Below are 23,557 nucleotides of genomic sequence, written 5' to 3' on the forward strand. Positions count from 1 at the left end.
AATGCTATGGCATTCACTGATGACCTTATAATCATGGCATCTATTATAGAAGGCTTGCAGGAACTTCTCAACTAAGCAGTAGACTTCTTTTAATTTCGAGGGCAAACCATCTGTGTGATAACATTGAGTATGCCTTCTCTTGTCTTCCTCACCCAACCCACCAGACTCCACCACAGATCAGTCCTAAGTCTCTCTCTCTCTCTTAGTACTGTCCTGGATGGATGTAGCAGTTCACTCAGCAGACCATTCATGCTTACATCTTCCTCATGATGTGCCATTAGCATTTTCCATGCCAATGTAAACCATGGAGGTCTTAAGATTTCCTCACTGTGATGGTTAGTGCCAAGACTGTCTATAAATTTACAGAAAGTTTTGCTCTCCACTTCAGGATGATTATTGACATAGTCTGGATGGGTGCCTGATGGAAGGACACCGATTACAACGGCCTCAGCGAACAAGGGAGATAGGCTTAATGTTGCACCATTCAGCTGACAGAACTGCATTACAAGAAACTAAATAAGTTCCCTTTCAGCATCAAGGGATCAAGGATCAGGTTCACTTCAAGCCTGGATTTAAACATGTAGATTTCATTAGGACAGGAATCAATGTTCTGCTAACTTGGGAAAGAAGTGATGATAAGACATACAGAACAGGATATCGAGTATAGAAACTTTGGCTCATGTTGCTAATCATTGTTAGCACACATGGAATGCATGTCAGAAGACACAATGCAGTAGTGAGGTTTATAGGGAATAGGCTGAAGAACAAATGTTGGATAACAGCAGTATAACCTCACTATTGGACTACCCTTGAGCTGAGGAAGCCTGATCTTGTAGTAAAGAGATGATCAGATAATCATTATCGACATACAAGTTGTGGGTGCTAGGCAATCACTCACTCATTATCTTCCATTGAGAAAACTGTCCACTATGGCACAAATCAAGACTTGGTGCAGCTATTTCAGGAAGACCACTTCATTACCAAAATTTACTTCTGCAACTGCATATTTTAAAGGTATATGGTGTTAGCTTTAGAGTCTGACTTCAAGATACTCTTTTTGCATATCTTGCAAGGCACACTGGTGGCATTGAGGGGTTTCAGAGAATGACTTCATAAATCCCTAGGTCTAGAGTTCAATAGTTCAGGAATTAGGCCTCTTCTGGTCCTACATGCAGGACCATAGTATGTAGCACTGTTTTTAGTGTGAAGATATAAAAAAATAAAACACGAATAAATTGCGATTTATTCATGTTTTCTTTTCTTTTAGGCTTACACGGTGATCAGAATACATTTTGGAAAATTATGGAGACAACTGTCGTGTTTGAGTAAAACTTTAGTTTAATATAAACCAAAATCTACACTCGACATTTTGACCTTCATATCAAGGTCATCTTCTGGAGCATATACACTATATACAGAGAAACAAGCTGCACTACAATCTACATAGTTTGCTAAAGTTACTGACCAACCATTACAACAATTATTGACCTGACCTCTGGTGAGGGGAAAAAAAACCTTTACTACATCAAAGCTAGAGTCCTATTATTATTATCTATTAGGTTAAATTGGGCCAGAGAGCAACATGTTTATATATATATATATATTAAAAAACGTGATTATACATATAAATTTCAACCAGCTGGTATGGAATAGATTCCAATGCTTTAAAGTCCTAAAGTATGCTGGATACCAAGAATTAAGTAGGCTGAATATGTGCCATCCAGATTCTTGGAATTTTCATGCCACCATTATTGTTGATATTAGGGTGGTTAATCAGAATTTCGCAGGCTACTTTAAATTTTCTTTCATACCACAACACTTTATAAACAAAATTAAAAACATAACACTCGGCAAAGATGATTTATTAGTCAGTTTCGACGTTTCTGCCCTTTTCACATATGTCCCAATCAATGACAGAATTCTTCTACTACAGAACAAATTTCTGCCCGATGTTACGGCCCTCTTTGTCCACATACTATGTTCTGGTTACTTCGTGTGGCAAAATAAATTTTACCTACAAAAAGAAGGTACGGTCATGGGCTCACCACTATCCCCCTCCCCCTCCCCAATTGCTAACTTTTATATGGAAGCTTTTGAGCAAAGTGCTCTTGATTCCTTCACTCCAAAACCTACAGTGTGGCTTAGATACGTTGACGATGTTTTCGTCATCTGGCTACATAGGCAACAAATATTAAATACATTCCTTAGCCACTTAAACAAACAACATGAATGCATACAATTTACTATCGAAATTGAAAATAAGAACTTGCTCCCGCTCCTGGATACACTGGTCACACGTCTTCCTTCAGGCAATCTATCCTTCACGGTCTACCGCAAACCGACACATACTGGCCAATACGTACATGCTAAATCATACCACCACCCATCACAAAAATATGGAGTCATTAACACCCTTGAAAACAGAGCTATAACAATTTGCTCTAACCAGCAAGCTCTTAAACAAGAATTAAAAATTATTACCCACACATTTATAAATAATGGCTATAACAAAAATACTATTAATAAAGTTCTTCATAAAACTTCATCAAAAAATAATTTAGATTACAGTAAAACCATAGCCATCCCATACATTAAAGGGTTATCAGAAAAAATCAACAGAATCCTACACCAGTATAACCTCAATGCCACCTTTAAACCACCTACAAAATTAAAAAACATATTCAACTCCTCTAAGGATCCTCTCCTCTGATTAGCACATCCTGGAGTTTATTGCATCTACTGCACCTGTAACTTACCATATATTGGTGAAACTGGATGTATAATCCCTATACGTAAAAAAAAACACAAAAGACACGTTAAGTATAATCATTTTGGTGAAGCAGGCCTCTCAGATCACATGCTCAACACCTCACACCAAATTGATTGGAAAAGTACCATCTCTTTACACCATACAAAAACTTGGTATGAAAGAAAATTTAAAGAAGCCTGTGAAATTCTGATTAACCACCCTAATATCAACAATAATGGTGGCATGAAAATTCCAAGAATCTGGATGGCACATATTTAGCCGACTTAATACTTAATATCCAGCATACTTTAAGACTTTAAACAACCTTCAGCTAGCATTGGAAACTATTCCATACCAGCTGGTTGAAATTTATATGTATAATCATGTTTTTTAATATATATATATAGATATATATAAACATGTTGCTCTCCAGCCCAATGTAATTTTGCAACCAATAGATAATAATAATAATAGGACTCTAGCATTGATGTAAAGGTTTTTTCCCCCCACCAGAAGTCAGGCCAATAAGTGTTGTAACAGTTGGTAAGTAACTTTAGCAAATCATGTAGATTGTATTGCAGCTTGTTTCTCTGTATATAGTACATATGCTCCAGAAGATGACCTTGATATGAAGGTTGAAATGTCAAGTGTAGATTTTGGTTTATATTAAACTAAAGTTTACTCAAACATGGTAGTTGTCTCCATAATTTTTCAAAATGTAAAAATGCAGTGATGTTTTCTGTTTTTTTTTTTTTTGAGAGTTTGTTTTTTATTACTGATCTTCATACCCAACTTGTTATACCAGTTATTCAATTTAACTGAAGAGTCATGAAGTCTCATCTCTGCAGGGGAGTTGGAAGAATGATGGAATATGCACCCTCTGAATGGAAAACATCCCTATTCAATTCTTGTCATGATATCAGAAATCTTTATAGGCTTTTTAAACAACCAACTCCTGAACCACCTAGAGACCTTCCAATTAATCATTGATCAGCAATACAAATTCTGCCGCTCGCCACCTACAGCTGGGTCTCCTAGCTTTCACTGCCCACCTCTAGACTCAAGCCACAGAAAAATTTAAGAACCTCACATAGTTGTTTCGAATATTTCAAAAGCTTTTGATCATGTTTAATAAAAGGTCTACTTAACAAACTGCCATCCTATGGTGTCTTCCATGCTCTGCAACTGGATTGCCAACTTTCTCACTGGTTGGTCACTACGTGTCATGGTGTAGTTATAAATAACCTGCTCTCATAGACTTCCAATCCTATCTTTAGCTTTGCTAATGATAGTACACTCTACTCCTCGTTTTCATTTGGCAAACCTTGTAGCACTCAAGTATTAGAATCCTCAAGATCCACTATCGATGTTGTCCTGAACTCCTATCTTCTAGATATATCTCAATGGCACAAGAACAAGCTTGTAGACTTCAATGCCACGTAAACAAAAATAGCTGACATCCTCTCCCTTACTTTCAATAATACCAGATATCAAAACACAATCAGGTTTCACTTCTTGCACTGACCTATACCTCCAGCCATTCCTAGCACAAATATGTTTCAACCACAGCTTTTGCAACTACCAAAAAACTTCATACATTTTGGCATAAGATACTACTTCACACCTTCACTATATGAATCCCAAATCCACCAAACCATAGAATACTGCTTCGATAATTGGGATCTTCTATCCAGAAGAGAGAAATCTGATTAATGATCCCATTCTCACAAGTCCACTTCAATCCCTCTAAAGACATTAAGTTTATCTCTTGTGCCTCTTCTGTAGATTTCTCATGGACAGTGCTCTGCTAAATTGGCCACTATTATTCCTCCAAAACCATTAGAACAGCCTCCCTCACTTTGCCTTCTTTAAAGAATACAATCTTCAGTTGTTAAAAAAAAAAAAAAAAAAAAAAAAAAAAAAAAAAAAACATACATATATGTATATACAGATTCTTCCATTCTTCTTATTCTCTTGTCCACACATCACACTGATCTACTATAGATCTTGTGATCTTTTGTGAATGGGTCAGGTAGTAAAAACAAAGTTAAATGGTTTCATACAGTTTTCTCTCAGAAATGTAGGTTTTTTTCATCTCACAAAACAGGTAAAACAACCATAAAACATATTCAAGTGATGTGGGTGAGTGTAGGCAATCATTTACTGTCTGTGCAGCATAGAGTGGCTTCCAACAAGAGTCTTGGAAGACCATGGAGGTGTCATGTAAAAACAATTTATTTAGGTGCATAACATTATTTGCATAAAATAAGAGACTAAGATGAATATTTCCAATTTTGATATTAGATTTCATTTGGCTTTTCTTTGTAGTGTATTTCACAGAGTTGATGAATAATAGTGGAATATCATGCATCCTTGTCATACAGCTGATTTTACAGATTTGTGTACCTCCATCAACTCTAAAGCCACTTTATAACTTAGGTATAGGCTACATGTAGCATTGTGTAATTCCATTTACACCACGATATAGTATGATTCTGCACAGCATTTCTCTTAGCCACTTATTATATGCCTTATCAGATATTCAACACTGAAACACAAGTCCTTGTATATTATCATGATTTCTCAACTATTTATTTTATAGTAAAAATATAATCATAATAATCCCCAAGTTTCTTTTCCACAATTTTTCTTAGCCTCTTATCTTTAAAATCTATAAAATTCTACTGCTCTATATCTGAGCATCTCTGGTCAAATATCATGTACTCCATCCACACTGCAGTTTTTCTGATTACTTGCCCACACTTCAAATACAGATAGATACTTCTGATTGCAAGTCTTGTATGTTTTCTGTCATTGTTCTGTCACTCACATTTAACAAATTTTCAAAGTAATTACTCTAGATATCCAAAATATCTTTATCTTCAGTTTTTATGAAAGAATTGTCATTTCCAATTCTTTTTAAATTTATTTTTGTCCATTTCTAAGATGTTTCAATGTTGTTACAAGAGGAAACAGGTATAGTACTTTTGGGCATATGCATTGTGATACCAGTTCAATGTAGTTAAGTATAAAGTCATGCACTTTGGCCAGAACAGATGGAATGAGATGTATTGCATTGCATTATATTGTATTAGAGGAACTTTTCTACAGGGAAGGAGAAAAATCCCTTGTCTTCCTCCCATGGATAAGGCAAGGGATTTTGGAGTCTTGGTGGATAGAGAGCTGAAGGTCATGAGGAAAAGTTACAAGCTGTAAGGGTTACCCAGCAAACTTCTACCACAATGAGAACAGTGACAAGTAAATATAAGAAAGCAATACTTTCACTGTATAAGTTATTACTAATCTGGTCAGATCTAGATTTCTGTGTATAGATCTTCTCACTGGATATCTGTGTAATAAGATTATATTAGAGAGTGCAGAGGTGAGCAACTAAGACTCCGTCAGGCCTCTGGAACTTTGAGTACAAGGAGGAATTAAGGGAATATAGTCTGCAGAGCTTGATAGACAGAAGGGGAAGAGATGATATGACTACGACATATAAGTTGGTGAGAGGTGGCACAGGATAACACACTGTGAGAGAATGAGAAGTAATCCTTGAATATAAAGGTCATGTGAATAAGTAAGTGAAAAGGAGATTTTTTTACTGAAAAAAAGAGCCAAAAGGTTTCACTTCGGTGATGCAAAATTATTCAAATTAAGTAGATATTGAATCCAACATTATTTCAAAGCCGAACAGAGAAACTACAAGAGTTTTGGGCCGAATATATATATATATATATATATATATATATATATATATATATATATATATATATATATATATAGAGACTATAAAAGTTTCGGCAGACCCAAGCGTAAGCAAACCTTTCATGACAAGGGCAACTCGTAGTAAAGGTGGAGTAAGATCTGATCACTATCCTTAGTATTTCCCATAATGTAAAACATCTCCCTAGCAGACATGTATGATGTTATACATTATGGGGGATCACTACCCAGACCAGTTTCGACCTTTGTTGAGATCTCATCAGTGAGAGTCAGACCTGTGAGTGGTGAATGAATGAAATGGGTTGTCAGAAAGGTTGATGAATGCTCCATTGCTGAATGTTTTCAAGATAAGGTTATGAGAGGTATTGTGGTCTGTGAGTGTCTGGCCTACAATGAGTTCTGACTCTATCCATGGAGGTTAGAAAATAATGCTATTACTAAATCCAGCAGGTGCTTACCATTATCATTAGCAATGTCCTTTTTCTTCAAAATTTTCAACCATGCTACTTAGACTTCTAAGAAGAACTAGCTTTTTGTTTTATGTTAGCTGCCCACTGATTTGACAAACTCCTCTACCTGTTCCTTAGAAGAACCTTAAAATATAAATACGTCTCGTAGTCCAATTCTCTTTTCTGAAATTTGGCCAATACTTGAAACTGGCTGCTGTTCATGAAGTTTGTCTTCACATTTAGTGTTGACTGCTGTAGCTACTCCCTTCCTTTCATTGCTCACTATCACCAGAATATATTTATTGTTCAGCAACATCGGCAACTTTGCAGAAAGAATGATGTAGAATTTGTGCATTTGCGGTCTGTGTTTGATGGAAAGAAGGATTTGTATAATACTGATGTAAATGGTTTTTGTAAATGGCATCTAAATGGTTTTAGTGTTAGGTGTTTAGAGAGAGACAGCTGTATTCACCAAGCATGCTGAAGTGCAAATTCAGGAAAACTTAAGCAATTAGGGTAGAAGCAAGTGAGTTTGTGTGAAGGCACCCATGAGGCAAGTGAGTGTGAGAATAACCAAGTATCGAATCTAGTTTTTTCAGGCAAAAATATTGAATAGGAATGTCAATTCAGGAAGTAAGTAAAGGTGGATGAGAGACTACAGGGATGATGCAGTTTCTATATACTAATGCCAGAAGTATCAGAAACAAGAGGGAGGAGTTTTGGGCATTGGTTAATGGATCCTTACCAAAAGTTATTGGCATTAGTGAGACTTCGCTAACGGCAGATGATGTAGTTATAGGGATAGAATGTGAAGGGCTTAGTACTTTCAGAGAAGATAGGAGGGGGGGGTATTGCTAATGATAGCGGATGAATTGCAGCCAAAATGCAAGATTTAATTCTGGAATGTTTAAAGATCTTATGAGGGTCTTCCAAATTTCAGACAGAATTAATCCTTGGTTTCCATTTAGGTTTTGTTTTGAACGAAAAACTATTATGGCTTCTTTTATACTTCGGGAGGGAAATCTTCCTCTAAGTAGGGCATGGAGCTTTTGTCCCATTCTATGGTAGGGTTTGTCCTGGAGAAATGAAAGGAAAACCCCAATTTGTCTTCTTTATTATTATTATTAATGTCTCCTATTTGTTCCTTTTTTCTGATTTCAAAACTTCTAGAAGTCTGACCAATATAGTTTAAGCCATACGAGCAAAGGATGTTGTAAACTCCGGCATATTTGAAAAAAGGATGACTGTCTTTTGGAGATCTTAAGAATTGGCAGATGGTCTATGAAGGTTTGAAAGCCACTCATATTCCATGTGGCTTGAGGCGTCTAGCAATTTTATTGGAAACTGTCCCCTTATATATGGAATCACGATAGTGGAATTATAATGTATATCTTCAGGCTGGCTATGTTGGGCATCACAGAAAAGTATCTTGTGGATCAATTTTCTAGGATAACCATTGTTTATAAGGTTATTTGATATCAGGGATAGTTCATCTTTGAGGTCTTTATCATCTGTAGTGATCAGAGAGGTTCTATTTTTTAGCATGTGTACAATGCTAAGTTTCTGAGAAATGTGGTGTGAAGTAGTGAAGTGCAAGTAACAATCTGTATTGGTTGGTTTGCGATGGACTGTAAGGTTGATGCGTCCATCTATTTATTTCTTAATTAAAGTGTCCAGAAATGGTAATTGTTTTTCTTTCTCAAGTTCTAAAGTGAATTTCATTTTGTGATGAAATGAGTTAATCTTGCTGAGAAAATCGAACAGATCCTTTTCTGTGTTTTTCCAAACAATAAAAATGTTGTTCACATATCTCCACCGTACTGTTGGTTTAGGGTTTAGTTGAGATAAAATTTTACTTTCAAGTTTCTCCATGAAGAGATCCGCACAAGTTGGTGATAGAGGGCTGCCTATTGCAAGGCTTGTTAATTGCTGATAAATAGTTTTATTCCATAGGAAAAAATTAGATTTTAAGCAATGATGGAACAGAGAAGTAATGTCTTGAGGAAAGAGGTTCCTTAAATGTCGATTACTTCCTCTACTGGAATATTGGTGAATAAAGATGTTACATCCAGGCTAGCCAGAAGATCTGTATTGGAGATCGAAATGTTGCTTAATTTCTCCACGAAATGTTGTGAATTTCGTATGTAGGTATCAGAAATCCAGACATGTGCCTTTCTTACTTCTCTGTTCCATCATTGCTTAAAGTCTAATTTTTTCCTATGGAATAAAACTATTTATCAACAATTAACAGGCCTTGCAGTGGGCAGCCCTCTATCACCAGCTTGTGTGGATCTCTTCGTGGAGAAACTTGAAAGTAAAATTTTATCTCAACTAAACTCTAAACCAACAGTACGGTGGAGATATGTGGACGGCATTTTTATTGTTTGGAAAAACACAGAAAAGGATCTGTTTGATTTTCTCAGCAAGATTAACTCATTTCATCACAAAATGAAATTCACTTTCGAACTTGAGAAAGAAAAACAATTACCATTTCTGGACACTTTAATTAAGAAACAAATAGATGGACGCATCAACCTTACAGTCCATCGCAAACCAACCAATACAGATTGTTACTTGCACTACTTCACACCATATTTCCCAGAAACTTAGTATTGTACACATGCTAAAAAATAGAACCTCTCTCATCACTACAGATGAAGACCTCAAAGATGAACTATTCCTGATATCAAATAACCTTATAAACAATGGTTATCCTAGAAAATTGATCCACAAGATACTTTTCTGTGACACCCCACACAGACAGCCTGAAGATATACATTATAATTCCACTATCGTGATTCCATATACGGGGACAGTTTCCAATAAGATTGCTAGACTCCTCAAGCCACATGGAATACGAGTGGCTTTCAAACCTTCATAGACCATCTGCCAATTCTTAAGATCTCCAAAAGACAGTCATCCTTTTTTCAAATATGCCGGTGTCTACAACATCCCCTGCTCGTGCGGCTTAAACAATATTGGTCAGACTTCTAGAAGTTTTGAAATCAGAAAAAAGGAACACATAGGAGACATTAATAATAATAATAAAGAAGACAAATCGGGGTTGGCCTTTCATTTCTCCAAGACAAACCATACCACAGAATGGGACAAAAGCTCCATGCCCTACTTAGAGGAGGATTTCCCCTCCCAAAGTATAAAAGAAGCCATAACAGTTATTTGTTCAAAACAAAACCTAAATAGAAACCAAGGATTAATTCTGTCTGAGATTTGGAAGACCCTCATAAGATCTTTAAACATGCCAGAATTAAATCTTGCTGCCAATTACAGAACGTTCCTACATAACAATAAGTGAGATCATACACGCGCCATGTGTGTAATGTATGTGTTCTTCTGCTTTTTGTAAAAATGCAATTGTATTCGGTTCTTCCTTCATTTATAGTTTTGTGTAATAGTTTTAGCATTTAAGTTGTCATACATCTATTTTTTACCCTGATGAATCCAAACAGCTAAAGCTGGCGAAACTTGTCGGTATTTTCTAACTTAGTTTAAAATAAATTTGACCTATATAAACCCAAATAGAAGCCAATCTCTCCAATAGTTATAGTGTTTAAAAATAATCTTTTTATCATAACGGGGTCTATCTTCAATTCTGTTGATCTGGGTTTGTTCTAGTAACTGAATTTTGAGTGTTAATATAGTTTCCTGACAAAAATGGAGGAAATATGGCAGTGGGAGGGAAATCATAACATTTCATCATGATTACTGTTTACTGGCAATCATGACATTTCATCACGATTACTGTTTACTGGCAATCATGACATTTCATCACTCTACCATCATGATTATTGTAATTTTAACTTTTATAAAATACAGAGTGTATGAACTAGAGATATCCAAAAATAGTTATCCAAAGTGTAAGTGGTTCTAGCGTTAGAAGAATAACGCTAGAACCATTCATTTTGTTTTCTCAAACTAAAGCTCACTCAATAAGAAATATCTCTAAGATTTGTTTTGTGACACTTTCAAGATCACTAGGGCCCATGTGTAGTCACCGATATGCAAAAACAACATAAGAATGGCACTGCCCCAGTCAAGATGTGGATGCCACAGCAGAAGGTGCAGTGCTTTGGTTAGCTGAATTTAAATCAGTTGTGTGTGTTAGGCAACTCGCACGACTGGAATGGAATGTGGATTCTCCTAGATCAAAATCTATTATTCGGTAAGATAAGACTAAAAGAGGCAGGAAGTATGGTTTCACAAATTGGGAAACACTCAAAAAAGAGTGCGACTATGGATTCAATGTGTGCATCATTCTCTCAAGGGTCTACATAAGTCAATTAGATAGGCTAAGAATGAACTGCAGATTCCTCGTTCAACCGTTCATGACATTCTTCACAAGCATTTCTATGTGTGTGTGTGTGAATACAAACCAACTTCTTCAACATCTTCAGCCAGATGATCACTGTTGAATGCTGATTTCACTACTAAGATGATCAGCCATGTTGATGATAATCCCAATTATTTTGATCTGTTGTTATTCAGTGATGAATCAACCTTTCACATTTGCAGGAAAATTAAGAGACACAATTGCTGCATTTGGGAATACTGAGAATCCTTACCAAGTGATCAAAAATGAAAGGGACACATCAATGTCTAGTTAGGAGTGCACAAAAAATGGCATCATTAGTCTATTTTTTTCATAGAGCCCACAGTGACAGGACTCGCTTACCTTGACATGCTGTAGATCTTTGCTGTTCCAGAGATTCTCCCAGGTTTCATATTTCAGCAAGATGGTGCTACACCACACTTCCATCGAGATGTTACTATATTTTCTGGATGCTGGATTGGAAGAGGAGGCCCAACTGCCTGGACACCTAGTTCTCTGAATAGGGCATCATGACTTTTCTGCATGGGGCTTTATTAAAGACTCTGTGTACTAGAGAACAGTTTGAGATTTGGACAATTTGAAACAATGTATCATTGCAGTAGTTATTCTAATAATGACTCAGATAATGGAAAACACTTTGCAAGATCTCAAGTATCAGTTTGACATCTGTTGGGCTACAAAAGGTGCCGACATTGAACTTTACTAAACTTCATAAAAACTTGGTGAGTTACTCTGTATAAATAATGAAAAAATTATTTTAATAAACCCTATAAATGCTGAGATATGTGTGTATTTTTGGATATCTCTAGCTCAGATGCTCTATGCAACTTGCTGGCTAAGTTTCAAACTGCCAGCATATTCTCACTTGTCCAGTATCCATGCAGAAACCTAATAATGAGACACACCATGAGAAAGTGCTAACAGATATCTATTTCAATCATTCTTCAAATGTTTCAATAAAAATGAACAAACTGAAAACCAAAATTTTATTACATGGACATATTCTTATGTGCATCATAAGTCTCCAATTTTATTAAACTCTACTGGAGAAAGATCCAGAGAAGGTGGTGCTCTATTTCTCCTTATAGAGATACAAAATAGAAGTGGAAAATTTGGTTGATAAAAGAAAAGAGATATGATAAAAATATATAAGTCACTAGAGGAGTTTTACAGAATGGAAGCAGAAAATATTTTTCAATACACAACAGATGGAGAAAATAAGGGGACATCACTACCTCAGAAGTTGAATAAGTGTATGTTAAGCAAGGATGTAAGGACTAGAATGTTTGCTTGGAGAGTGTCAAATGATTGGAGTCTTAGCAGAAATGGTTGCCTGAATGTATACTGTGTCAGTGAATGAGTTTAAGAAGAGGTATTATAAGGATGTATGAATGGTTAGTGATTGCCTCCAGTAATGATTCTTCAGACTCTATGGAGATCAGATCATAATAATCATTTATTAATTATTATTATTAAGAGACCTCCAGGGTGTCAGAAACTCATTGAGGGTGGCAATAATATTCACACCAGTTGTCATACCTGTTCTTGAATTCATTCACGCTACTTACATACAAAATATCTGATTTCAATCCATTCCAAACATGCACCACTCTCTAAGAGAAAATTTAGCCCTCACCCTTTTCTTGACAGTTAATTCTCAATTTCCAAGAATGCCCTCTCATTCTTTCCCCATCCCTCCATAAAATTAAAAATTCCATCTAGCAAAATTCTGTATAATCCTTTCAGAAATTTGTCTTAATCATATCATCCTCTTTCTCCTGTTTGCTAGTGTCTGCAGCCTACAAATTCTCAATCTGTCATCATAATCAGTATTCCATAATCCTGATATCATTTTCACACTCATTTGCACTCTCTCCACTGTATCAGAATCACCATCGGGACCAGACCTGCACACAAGGTCTTATTAAGGCCTTGTAAAGATGCAAAATGACTTCCTTATCTTTACATGTCAAGGTTTGTTTCAGAACTGCAATTATTCTCTGACTTGTATTTACAATCTTTGTTATATGACCCTTGAACTTCAACTTCCTGTCTATGAAAACCCCTAGCATAATCCTACCAATATAATACAACACTGGACCTTACATTTATTATCATTGAAATTACAACCGTTTTCACATGCCCATAATTCTGGTCTATTCAAATCATTCTGCAAGTATATTGCATATCAGCAGCACTCCTGATTACCCTACCTATCTTTGCATCATCAGCAAACAGCTGTATGTCACTTGTCAACTCCTTCCCAATGTCATTAATGTACAGATTGAATAACAATGGACTAAGGACTGATCGAGCCTCCATAGCTCAGTCAGTACAGGTGAAGCCCTTTGGTCAGAAAGACAGGGTTCGATTCCTGTCAGTGAGGTGAGGAACCTTTATCTGGTCTCTTTCGACGAAAGGTGAGCTAAATGGTCTCATAAAGAGGTGGAGGGTTTTTTCTCCCGTTAACTCGGGTTTTTCATCCCTCAAAACAGACAAACCGGTCCCGTGAACACACGCAGCTACAGTCATAAAATATACTATGGCAAGGAAAGCAATGGGAAACCACCTTGCTCACAATGATTTCCCTAGTATGGTAGCATATAGCTACCCCCCCCCCCACCAGCCGTATGTCTGAAGGAATAGGATACAATAAGGACTGATCCTCAAGGCACACCACTAGTTACCCAGACCTTGCGGATACACATTCCCCATATATGACTTTTTTGTTATCTGTTAGTCAGCCATCCTCTTATCTATAATTTATAATCCAATTCCATATTTGCCAATTTATTTAATGGTCCATGCTGTATTCTGTCAAAAGCCTTAGCAAAATCCAAAAGTATCATGGTGTATCCATTCTCCTTGTCCAACTCAGTAGTAACATTATCATAGAATGTGAGCAAGTTGCTAAAACATGACATTCCCTTAGTAAACCCATGCTGTTTGTTGCAAAGTAGAGGTTCTCTGTCAACCCACTTCTGAATGTAAGCCCTAACCAACTTTTCCAAAATCTTCACTATCATTCCTGAGATACTGATTGATCAATAAATTAAAGATACCAAGAAATTATATACATGGTTTAATCCTTTATCCAAGTGTAAGCAAAGTTTGCACCTAAAGTTCTGAAAATACTTTAAGCACAAACTTTGTTTGCTTACACTTGGATAAAGGATTAAACCAAGTATATAATTTCTTGGTATCTTTAATTTATAGTATAAGTGAAAAAACTTCCTACAAGATTGGTCAATAGTTGGATACATAAATCTTTGTATCACTCTTGTGTAATGATATTACCATACATTCTTTCCTGTTCTAACACTCAAATTATATAGCCAGTTCAGCTGAACACTTTTTTTGCATTTGTGCTGATATCCCATCAGTTCCTATTTCATAATTCTTATTTAGTTTGTGCAACAGCTCTTGTACTTCCTCATATACATGAGTTTCTTCATATAGTGAAGTAGTATTGGCGAGTTCAATGTTGCATATGCCAGATTGATAACTTTTAGCCAAATGGCTAATCATTAGTTAAACAATCTCTTCTGCATCAGTCCCCCCCCCCCCACATACCATCTCCATTCAGTAGAGTTATTCTTTCAAATTCTTGCAGATAACATTAGAATTCTTTTGGATTGTCTTTAACTTGCAGAACCAGTTTCTTTTCATATTCCCTTAGCTTTCCATACAACATTTGCAACTCTTCTGGCATGCTATTTATAATTATCATAACTGATATCGTCCTTATGCACATGGTATTCCTCACACATACTATTTTTCTTAAAAATGTTTTAATTAATTAGATTACACATCACTCCTACCCTATTTATTCTTTGAACTCTAGGGACATGATCTGATATTGCATCATTTAAGCATTTTTTTTTAAACACTTCCCACACACATATACACACACACTGTTCATATCTTCCCATCCAACTTTCAAGTGCTCAGGAGATTTTGCCACAATAAATGATCTAGCTGAAACCAAAATTGAAAGGATTCAAAACTGAATAGAAATCCTAAATTTTATTAAATGCCATACAACCAGAGTACAGTGTCTGTAATGATTTTAATGAAATTTAAGTAAAATCCATCTAACCAGAGTACTAGAATGCTTGCAGAAAGAAAGGAAGGTCACAACAAACTCCTAAAGATGTTTATAGACTTTAAATGCACCTAAATTCACATAGAACGGACGTGCTATCGGAGAGCTCCTGAGAGATTTGTGTTTTTTGTTGATTTATTGGTGTTTTGGATTCAATTTAATGGACTTAAGTGTTTAATTTTGGTATATTATTGGAGCTTTATTAGCGTGGTTAGTGTACTAAAGTGTTTTATAACATAATCTATGTCGGGAAGTCGCCGCTAGATGAATTCGTAATGTGTAGTGTTAGTGCAAGCTCCAGATAAGATAAGTATCATTTTCAGTTATCGATACAAATTACTTAATATTGTGTAGTTTTGTTTTGTTTGCCTTGCGTATTTTAGTGCATCTATTTTTGGTGTGTTATAACGTATAATTTGACAAAACACGTTACAGATAAGTATGGCACCTGTGCGAAGGAAAATGGCGGCCAGTAATGAAAGTTCGCCATCGTTATCAAAGAACGGTAGCATAAAAGAAATGAGTCAGTGTACTAGCTGTGAAATGTACGCTTTGCGGAGTGCGGTCGGAGTGTGGTTAGATGATAATAAAGGATTGAATGTGTGTAGAAAATGTAGGGAGAATGCGGAATTGAAGTGTATTTCGGATCGTGAGTGTGATATTTTTGTCAACCTTCAGAATGAAAGAAATAGGGATATGACAAGAAACGGCGAGGTTGTACATGAAAATTGTGAGAGTGTGAATGTAGAAAGTGTGAATGATAGTATAAATGGTTTCTCAGAGAACAAAAAAGATGAGATAGATGCATTGAGTGAGATTGCGTTGTTGAATAGTGCGAAAGGAAGAGCAAAACAGCAGCTAGAGTGCATGAACAAAAGTAGACTGAATGAACCAACCAATAATAAAAGGTATGACAGGAAAAATAGACGTATGAATGTGAACATGAACAAAATGAAGGATAGAGTGCTGTATGGAGACTCGTTAGTACGAGGTGTGTTAGTAGAGGATTTGACAAAATCGTACCAACCTGGTGCGCCCATAAAGGACGTAACTGCATCTATTAGAGAGCAAAAGGAAAGGGTGAAAGAAATGATTGTTGTGGCAGGTGCGAATGATTTGAAAGGAGATAAAATGGAAATGATAGAAGACCTGAATGAATTGTTTGAGGTAGCAAACGAAAAGAGTGAGAGAGTTAGAATGATTAGTCTTTTGCCATGGTATGACAGTGAAATGTTTAAAAGGAGGGCTATAATTGCAAATGACTTTATGCGTGGGTTATGTATGACGAGTGGTGTGGAATTTGTGGATGTGTGGAGTGAGTTTGATGGGCGAAAGGATCTATATAAGATGGATGGCTTGCATTTGAATGGTTACGGTGTAAGAAGACTTGAGAAATTGTTGCTGAATGTAGTGGATGTGCAAATTCAGGGAAACTAGATTTGTTAGGGGGGGGGGGAGTAGAGATACAGTCCTTATGGAGGCAGTTGAATGTAAGAATGAATATAATATGCCAGAGCAAATAAGGACAACAAATCTGAGTGGGATAGTTAATATAAGGCATCAAGGTAGGGTTGGGGCTAATGGGGGTCTTAAATTCATGTACACTAATACTAGGAGTATTAGGAACAAGAAGGAAGAGTTTTTGGCCATGGTTGGCACTTCCAGACCACAGGTTATAGGTATTAGTGAAACATGGCTGACTGTAGATGATATAACTAGTGGGATTGAATGTGATGGGTATAGTGTGTTCAGGAATGACAGAGAGAATAAAATGGGGGGGAGGAGTATTGTTGATGATAGCTGATGAGCTCCAGCCAAGGAGAATAGAAGTTGAATTGCAGGATAGAGAAAAGAGCACATTTGAGGCCATTTGGTGTGAGATTGTGGCTAGCAGAACTAAATACACAATTGGGTGCTGCTATAGACCAGGTGATGGAAAAGATGGTGGTGACAGTATGCACAAGCAAATAGAAGAAATGGGTGGAAGGAGGGTGATTATTATGGGAGATTTCAACTATGGTCGCATTGATTGGAGTGAGGAGAGGACACACGGGAGGAAGGAACTGGATTTTATACGATTATTAAGGGATAACTATCTGCGACAGCATGTAATGGAAAATACTAGGGGTGAGAGAGTGCTTGACCTAGTAATTACATCTGAGGATTTGGCTGTAACAAATATGACCACATTGCCACCAATCGGTGAGAGTGATCATAGGGTCTTAACTTGGGAGGTGGCTAAAGGTGTAGAATTTTCAATTAAGACAGGGTACATGTGCAATTATCGGGCTGGAAAGTATGACAAACTTAGGAGTTTGATTGGTTCAGTGCCATGGCATGTACAACTGCAAGGACTAGAAGTTGATAGTGCATGGGAGGTAGTTAAGAAGTACTTGCATGAAGCAATGGCTGACTGTATACCTAGAGTCCGAACAATAAATCAAGTAGGGGTTAAATGGATGAATAACACCATTAAGCTTGAGTTGCAAAAAAAGAAACAACTATGGAGGGAATTTAAGGAGAAGGGTGACCGGCAGGCACATGAACGGTATAAAGCGCAGGCCAGAAGGGTGACGAGTGTGGTAAGAAAAGCAAAAAAGGATTACGAAAGGACATTGGCCATGCAGGCTAAAGAGAATCCTAAACAGTTTTTTAGATATGTAGCAAGTAAAAGGAAAAATGTACATGGCAGATTGATTTTAAAGAATGCCGATGGTAGGGAGGTAACTGAATCAGTTGAGATAGTTGAGTTACTGAGTGAGCACTTTGCAAAAGTATATCATCCAGGTGGTGACATTGCAGAAACGAATAAACCAGTAGATTATAAGGGAATTGTGGTGAATGAAGAGGAGGTGAGTAGTCTATTGCATAACCTCAATGTCAATACATCTGTGGGATTGGATGGTATACCAGCTCTTGTTGTACGAGAAACAGCTAAAGAATTGTCAGTACCCTTAACCATTTTGTTTAATTTGAGTCTCGGGTCTGGGTTAGTCCCGAGCGGGTGGAAAGAGGGGAAAATAGTTCCACTGCATAAAGGTGGTTCCAAGACTGCTGTTGTAAATTACCGACCGATTAGCATATCAGGAATCATTGTCAAGGTCTTGGAGAAATTAGTCAAGAAAAGAATACAGGATTGGATAGATGAAAATAGGATATTGTGTGGGGGACAACATGGTTTTTTGAAGGGTAGATCATGCCTCAGTAACTTGCTCATGTTTTATAACACAGTGACGGCTGAACTGGATAAGGGTAATGGGTTTGCAGTGATTCTACTGGACCTTGCAAAGGCCTTTGACAGGATTCCACATGGAATTCTAATCAGTAAATTGCAGCATATGGGAATGAACATAGGGTTGGTGAGATGGATAGGAGGGTGGTTGACGGAGAGATATCAGAGAGTGGTTTACTCGGGAGTAGAGTCCACAAGACGGCCTGTGACTAGTGGTGTGCCACAAGGATCTGTTCTTGGACCACTGCTGTTTAATTTGTTCATAAATGATATAGGAAATGATCTGAGAGGAACAGTTCATTTGTTTGCGGATGATGCGAAGTTGGGTAGGGCAATAGTGAATGCAGATGACGTCAAAATTTTGCAGGATGATTTGGATAGATTGGAGGTCTGGGCTAAGGAGAATGGATGTCAGTTTAATGTGGCAAAATGTAAGGTTAAGCATTTTGGGGTGAAAAGATTGGCGGCAGTTTACTGCATTGGTGGAACTCTGCTCCAGGAAATTGATGAGGCACGAGATTTAGGAGTGTTGGTAGATAAGGAATTGAAATTTAGGGGACACATTGCAAAAGTGACCAAAACAGCTCATCAAATCACTTGGTTGCTGAAGAATACGTTGACAAGCAGAGACAAGCAGGTTATTGTTCCTCTGTATCGAGCCTTGATAAGACCCCATCTAGACTACTGTGCTCAGATTTGGTCACCTAGGTTTCTTCTTGATGGGGAGGAGGTGGAGAGGATCCAGAGGCGAGTGACCAAGATGATAGCAGGTCTGTGGAATGAACCGTATGAGAACAGGTTGAGGATTTGTGGGTTGCAAAAATTGGTTGATAGACGGAGGAGGGGAGATATGATTGAGACATTCAAATTACTGAAGGGTTTCTATAAAATTAATTCGGAAGATATTTTTGAGAACAGGGCTGGTTGTGGGAGGACTAGGGGACATCCATGGAAACTGGGCAAAAGTGTGGTTAGTAAAGGTGTTAGAGCTGGGTTCTTTACTTTTAGAGTAGTGAATGAGTGGAATGCGCTCCCTGAGTCTGTGGTGGATGCTGTGACAGTGAATGAGTTTAAGTCGAGGTATGATAGATACTGTATGAATGTCAAATAGTTGTGATGAATATGATTTGGGGCCTCCCTCGATGAGTCTAATGACTCCCTGGAGTTGCCCGTAATAATAGTAATAATAGTAATAGTAATAAATTGATGCTTTAGGATCACCAAAGTAGCTTATGATCATTAAACAATTTAATGTGGAATTTTTTTTTGGACTTGGAAGGAGTATCAAAATAAGCTTTAAAATATTTTTAATACTATAATTAAAAGTTATGACATCCAGATATGTTTTTTTTTAATTGAAATTTTTTTTTTAAATTTGCAACAGTATGATATCTTACCATTTATGATATAGCCTACTTTCAAGTGCTCAGGATAATTAGCTTCATAAATCTTCAACATGTTATTCAGTACTTTCTGGGCTATAAGAAAACCATAAAAAGTGGTTATCAATGATTATCATTATATGGATATCTCAATGGAGTCTGAAAACTTGAATACTTCTATTTTAACTCATCTGTTGACAAAGCATTAAACCGTCTCTCAGTAATAGATTGCACTAATACACCACTCTCCAAACAAAAAAATCTAGTAATCCTTATGTCTTTATTAACCACACAATCCAACACAATTTCATGGGTGTTAGCATATCCCCTTCCTCCTATTCATGCATTCAAAATTTTTTTTCTGCATCAATTTTATAAAAATCTTTCTATAACTTATATATTTCTGACTATTATTATTAATATCATGATAATAATAATAATAATTATCATTATTATTATTCAAGCTTCCATGGAGTTAAGAAACTCATTGTGGGAAGTCCTTCCTAGGAAACACAAAGTCTATCATACCACACCTCGAATGATCAATGAGTTTAAGGAGTGGTATGATAAACTTGCTCTCACCACTATCAGGCAATGCATTCCAGGTTTCCACCACCCTGAATGGAAAGAAACCACCCTCTTGCTCACACAGTTTCCTTTAATAACTTCCAGGGATGGCCCCTTGTTATCATTTCTTCCTGCTGCTCCACCAAGTGAAATAACTTCCGAGTATCCAACCTGTAACTACCTCTCAAAAGTTTAAAAGTCTCAATCATATCACCTCTCCTTCTTCTATCCACCAAATTCTGCAGTCCATATTCCCTCAGCTGATCCTCATAACTAACATTGCACAGTCCTAAAACCATCTTTGTTACCCATCTCTGCACACTCCACAGTTAATTTATCCCCTTCAAATCCTGCAGACCAAATGTGAAAACAACAGTCTAAGTGTGGTCTGATCAGGGTCTTATACAATGAAATGATAACTCTTCTATCTCTGCAGGTCAGCATCCTTCTCAGTATTGCAGCAATTCTCTGGTTTAACTTCACCATCTTTGCAATATGCTTCCTGAATTTCAGTTTTTCTATCAATCATCACCCCCAGATTTCTTGTCTCCCCTACTTCCTCCAAGTACAGCTCCTCCAATCAAGTATGCAGCCTCCCATCGATGTATCCCAAACTTCAAGACTTTACATTTTGCTGCATAAAACCAATACCCCCATTCATTTGCCCATCTGTCTAGTTTATTCAAATCCTCTTGGAGGGCCACCACATCTGTACTATTATTAATAACTCTCCCCAGTCTCTTCATTTCATTTGCAAACAATTGAGTATCTCCTTGCAATCCATTGAATGTCATTGATATAAAGGTTAAACAATACAGGTCACAGTCCTGAGCTCTGTGGAAACCCACTTGTAACCTTCTGCTTCCTTGATATTGCCTCATCATAAACAACTCCCTCTCTGATACCTATCAGACAGCCAATCCTGAATCCAGTTGACTAACTCGAAATCTAAATCCATGTGCTGCAATTTAAATATCAGCTTATCATGTGGCATCTTGTCAAATGCCTTTGCAAAATCCAAAAAAATGGAAGATATGCCTTTCCCTCATCGGCTGCTATTATTACTTTATTATAAAAGGCAATCATATTATTAAAGCAAGAGTGCCCCTTAACAAATCCATGTTTACTCACACAGATAACATTACCCTCATCTGCCCAACGCTGTATACAGTCCCTCACTAATTTCTTCAAGATCTTAACAACTACTGATGAAACACAAACTGGTCTATAATTAGACATTTCCAGTCTGCTACCATCCTTATACAAAGGTACTATCTTATCTTCCTTCCATTCCTTGGGCACCTTTCCCACAGCCAGACTTTCATTGAAAAGCCAGGTCAGCAGAGCTGTCAGTTCTTTAGCTCATTCTCTCTAAATCCATGGTGAAATATCGTCTAGTCCCACTGCTTTATTGACATCCAGAATACTCAGTATTTGGAACACATTCTCCTCTTGCACCTCTAAACCTGAAACTTGTCCTACCCCTCTAGTATTAAAACCTTTTTCTCCAGAGTGAAATACTCCAATAAAGTGCTCATTGAACAACTCCACTATGTCCTCTGCATCAGTCACTCTATTCCCATTTTTAATCCTGAGTATACAATGTCATTCTTCTACAATCATTTCTCCTCCTACTGGCCACATAGCTAAAACATTCCCTAGGATTTTCTTTGGATCTTAGGGCCAATCTCTTCTCATATGCCAGTTTTGCCTTCCTTACCATACTAATCACTCTCCTGGCCTGTGTCTTATATTCTTCATGCATCTGCTCTTCCTCTTTTTCACATGCAGTTCCCTTTTAATATTGTTTGTCATCCACTTTACTCCAAATTGTGTCTTCTTCACTCGTGGAATACAGCTTACTATTGCTGCTAACAAATATTTCTTCACAATTTCCCAAGCACTAATGGCTGGAGAACAGCTACGCTAACCACTCAGCCAGCCAGGCTGGCATCAATATAGTTCTTCATAAAACTTCTTCAGAAAAGAATACAGATTACAGTAAAACCATAACCATCCCATACATTAAATGGTTATCAGAAAAAATCAATAGAATCCTATACCATTATAATCTTAATGTCACTTTTAAACCACCTATAAAATTAAAAAACATTCAACTCATCTAAGGATCCTCCTCTCGCATTGGCACATCTGGAGTTTATTGCATCTTCTGCACCTGTAACTTACCTTATATTGGTGAAACTGGACATACAATTTCTATACATAAAAAAGAACACAAAAGACACATTAAATATAACAATTTTGGTGAAGCAGGCCTCTCAGATCGCACTCTCAACACCATACATCAAATTCATTGGAAAAGTACCTGCTCATTACATCATGCAAAAACCTGGTATGAAAGAAAATTTAAAGAAGCCTGTGAAATTCTGATTAACCACCCTAGTCTCAACAATAATGGTGAAATAAAAATTGCAAGAATTTGGATGGCACATATTCAGCCTACTTAATTCTCAGCATACTTTAGGACTTTAAGCAATTTTCAGCTTTTATTGGAAACTATTCCATACAAATTGATTTAAATCTATATATATATATATATATATATAATCACATAGTTTTATCCTTCGTCAACAATATCATGGACTTTATATCACAAATTAAAGATATAACTATCAATGAGAATGATATAATAGCAAGTTTTGACATAGTTTCCTTATATACAAATGTTCCTACAGAAGAAGTGCTAATATTACTAAAGAACAAATTATCCAAAAAAATGTTTGATTTACTGACCCATAGCATTGTCTGGTTACTTCCGATATTAAGACACCATCTACAAACAGAACCAGGGTCTAGCGATGGGCAATCCTTCATCTCCTATTCTTGCGAACATTTATTTGGAGGATTTTGAAACAAAAGCTATATCATCCTTCTCGTTTCAACCAAAACTTTGGAAACGCTATGTAGATGACATTTTTATTATTTGGAGTCACGGCCACAACTCTCTCATGGATTTTATTAATCATCTCAATAATCAG

The 23,557-nt window shown here is 36.8% G+C and overlaps 1 protein-coding gene across 1 annotated transcript in view; it reads right to left on the minus strand.

Annotated features, from left to right (window-relative positions):
• Positions 1 to 23,557, minus strand: part of LOC150104507 (SEC14-like protein 2) — a 145,869-nt gene that overhangs the window by 29,437 nt on the left and 92,875 nt on the right. Inside the window, exon 4 of the mRNA XM_090395570.1 lies at positions 20,007 to 20,087. Coding sequence (XP_090251696.1) covers positions 20,007 to 20,087 — 81 coding nt within the window. The remainder of the gene's footprint in view (positions 1 to 20,006; positions 20,088 to 23,557) is intronic.

This window comes from Typopeltis vanoorti, chromosome 7 (genome assembly GCF_054136105.1).
Source record: "Typopeltis vanoorti isolate ZY-2024b chromosome 7, IOZ_Tvanoo_1.0, whole genome shotgun sequence".
NCBI lineage: Eukaryota > Metazoa > Arthropoda > Arachnida > Uropygi > Thelyphonidae > Typopeltis > Typopeltis vanoorti.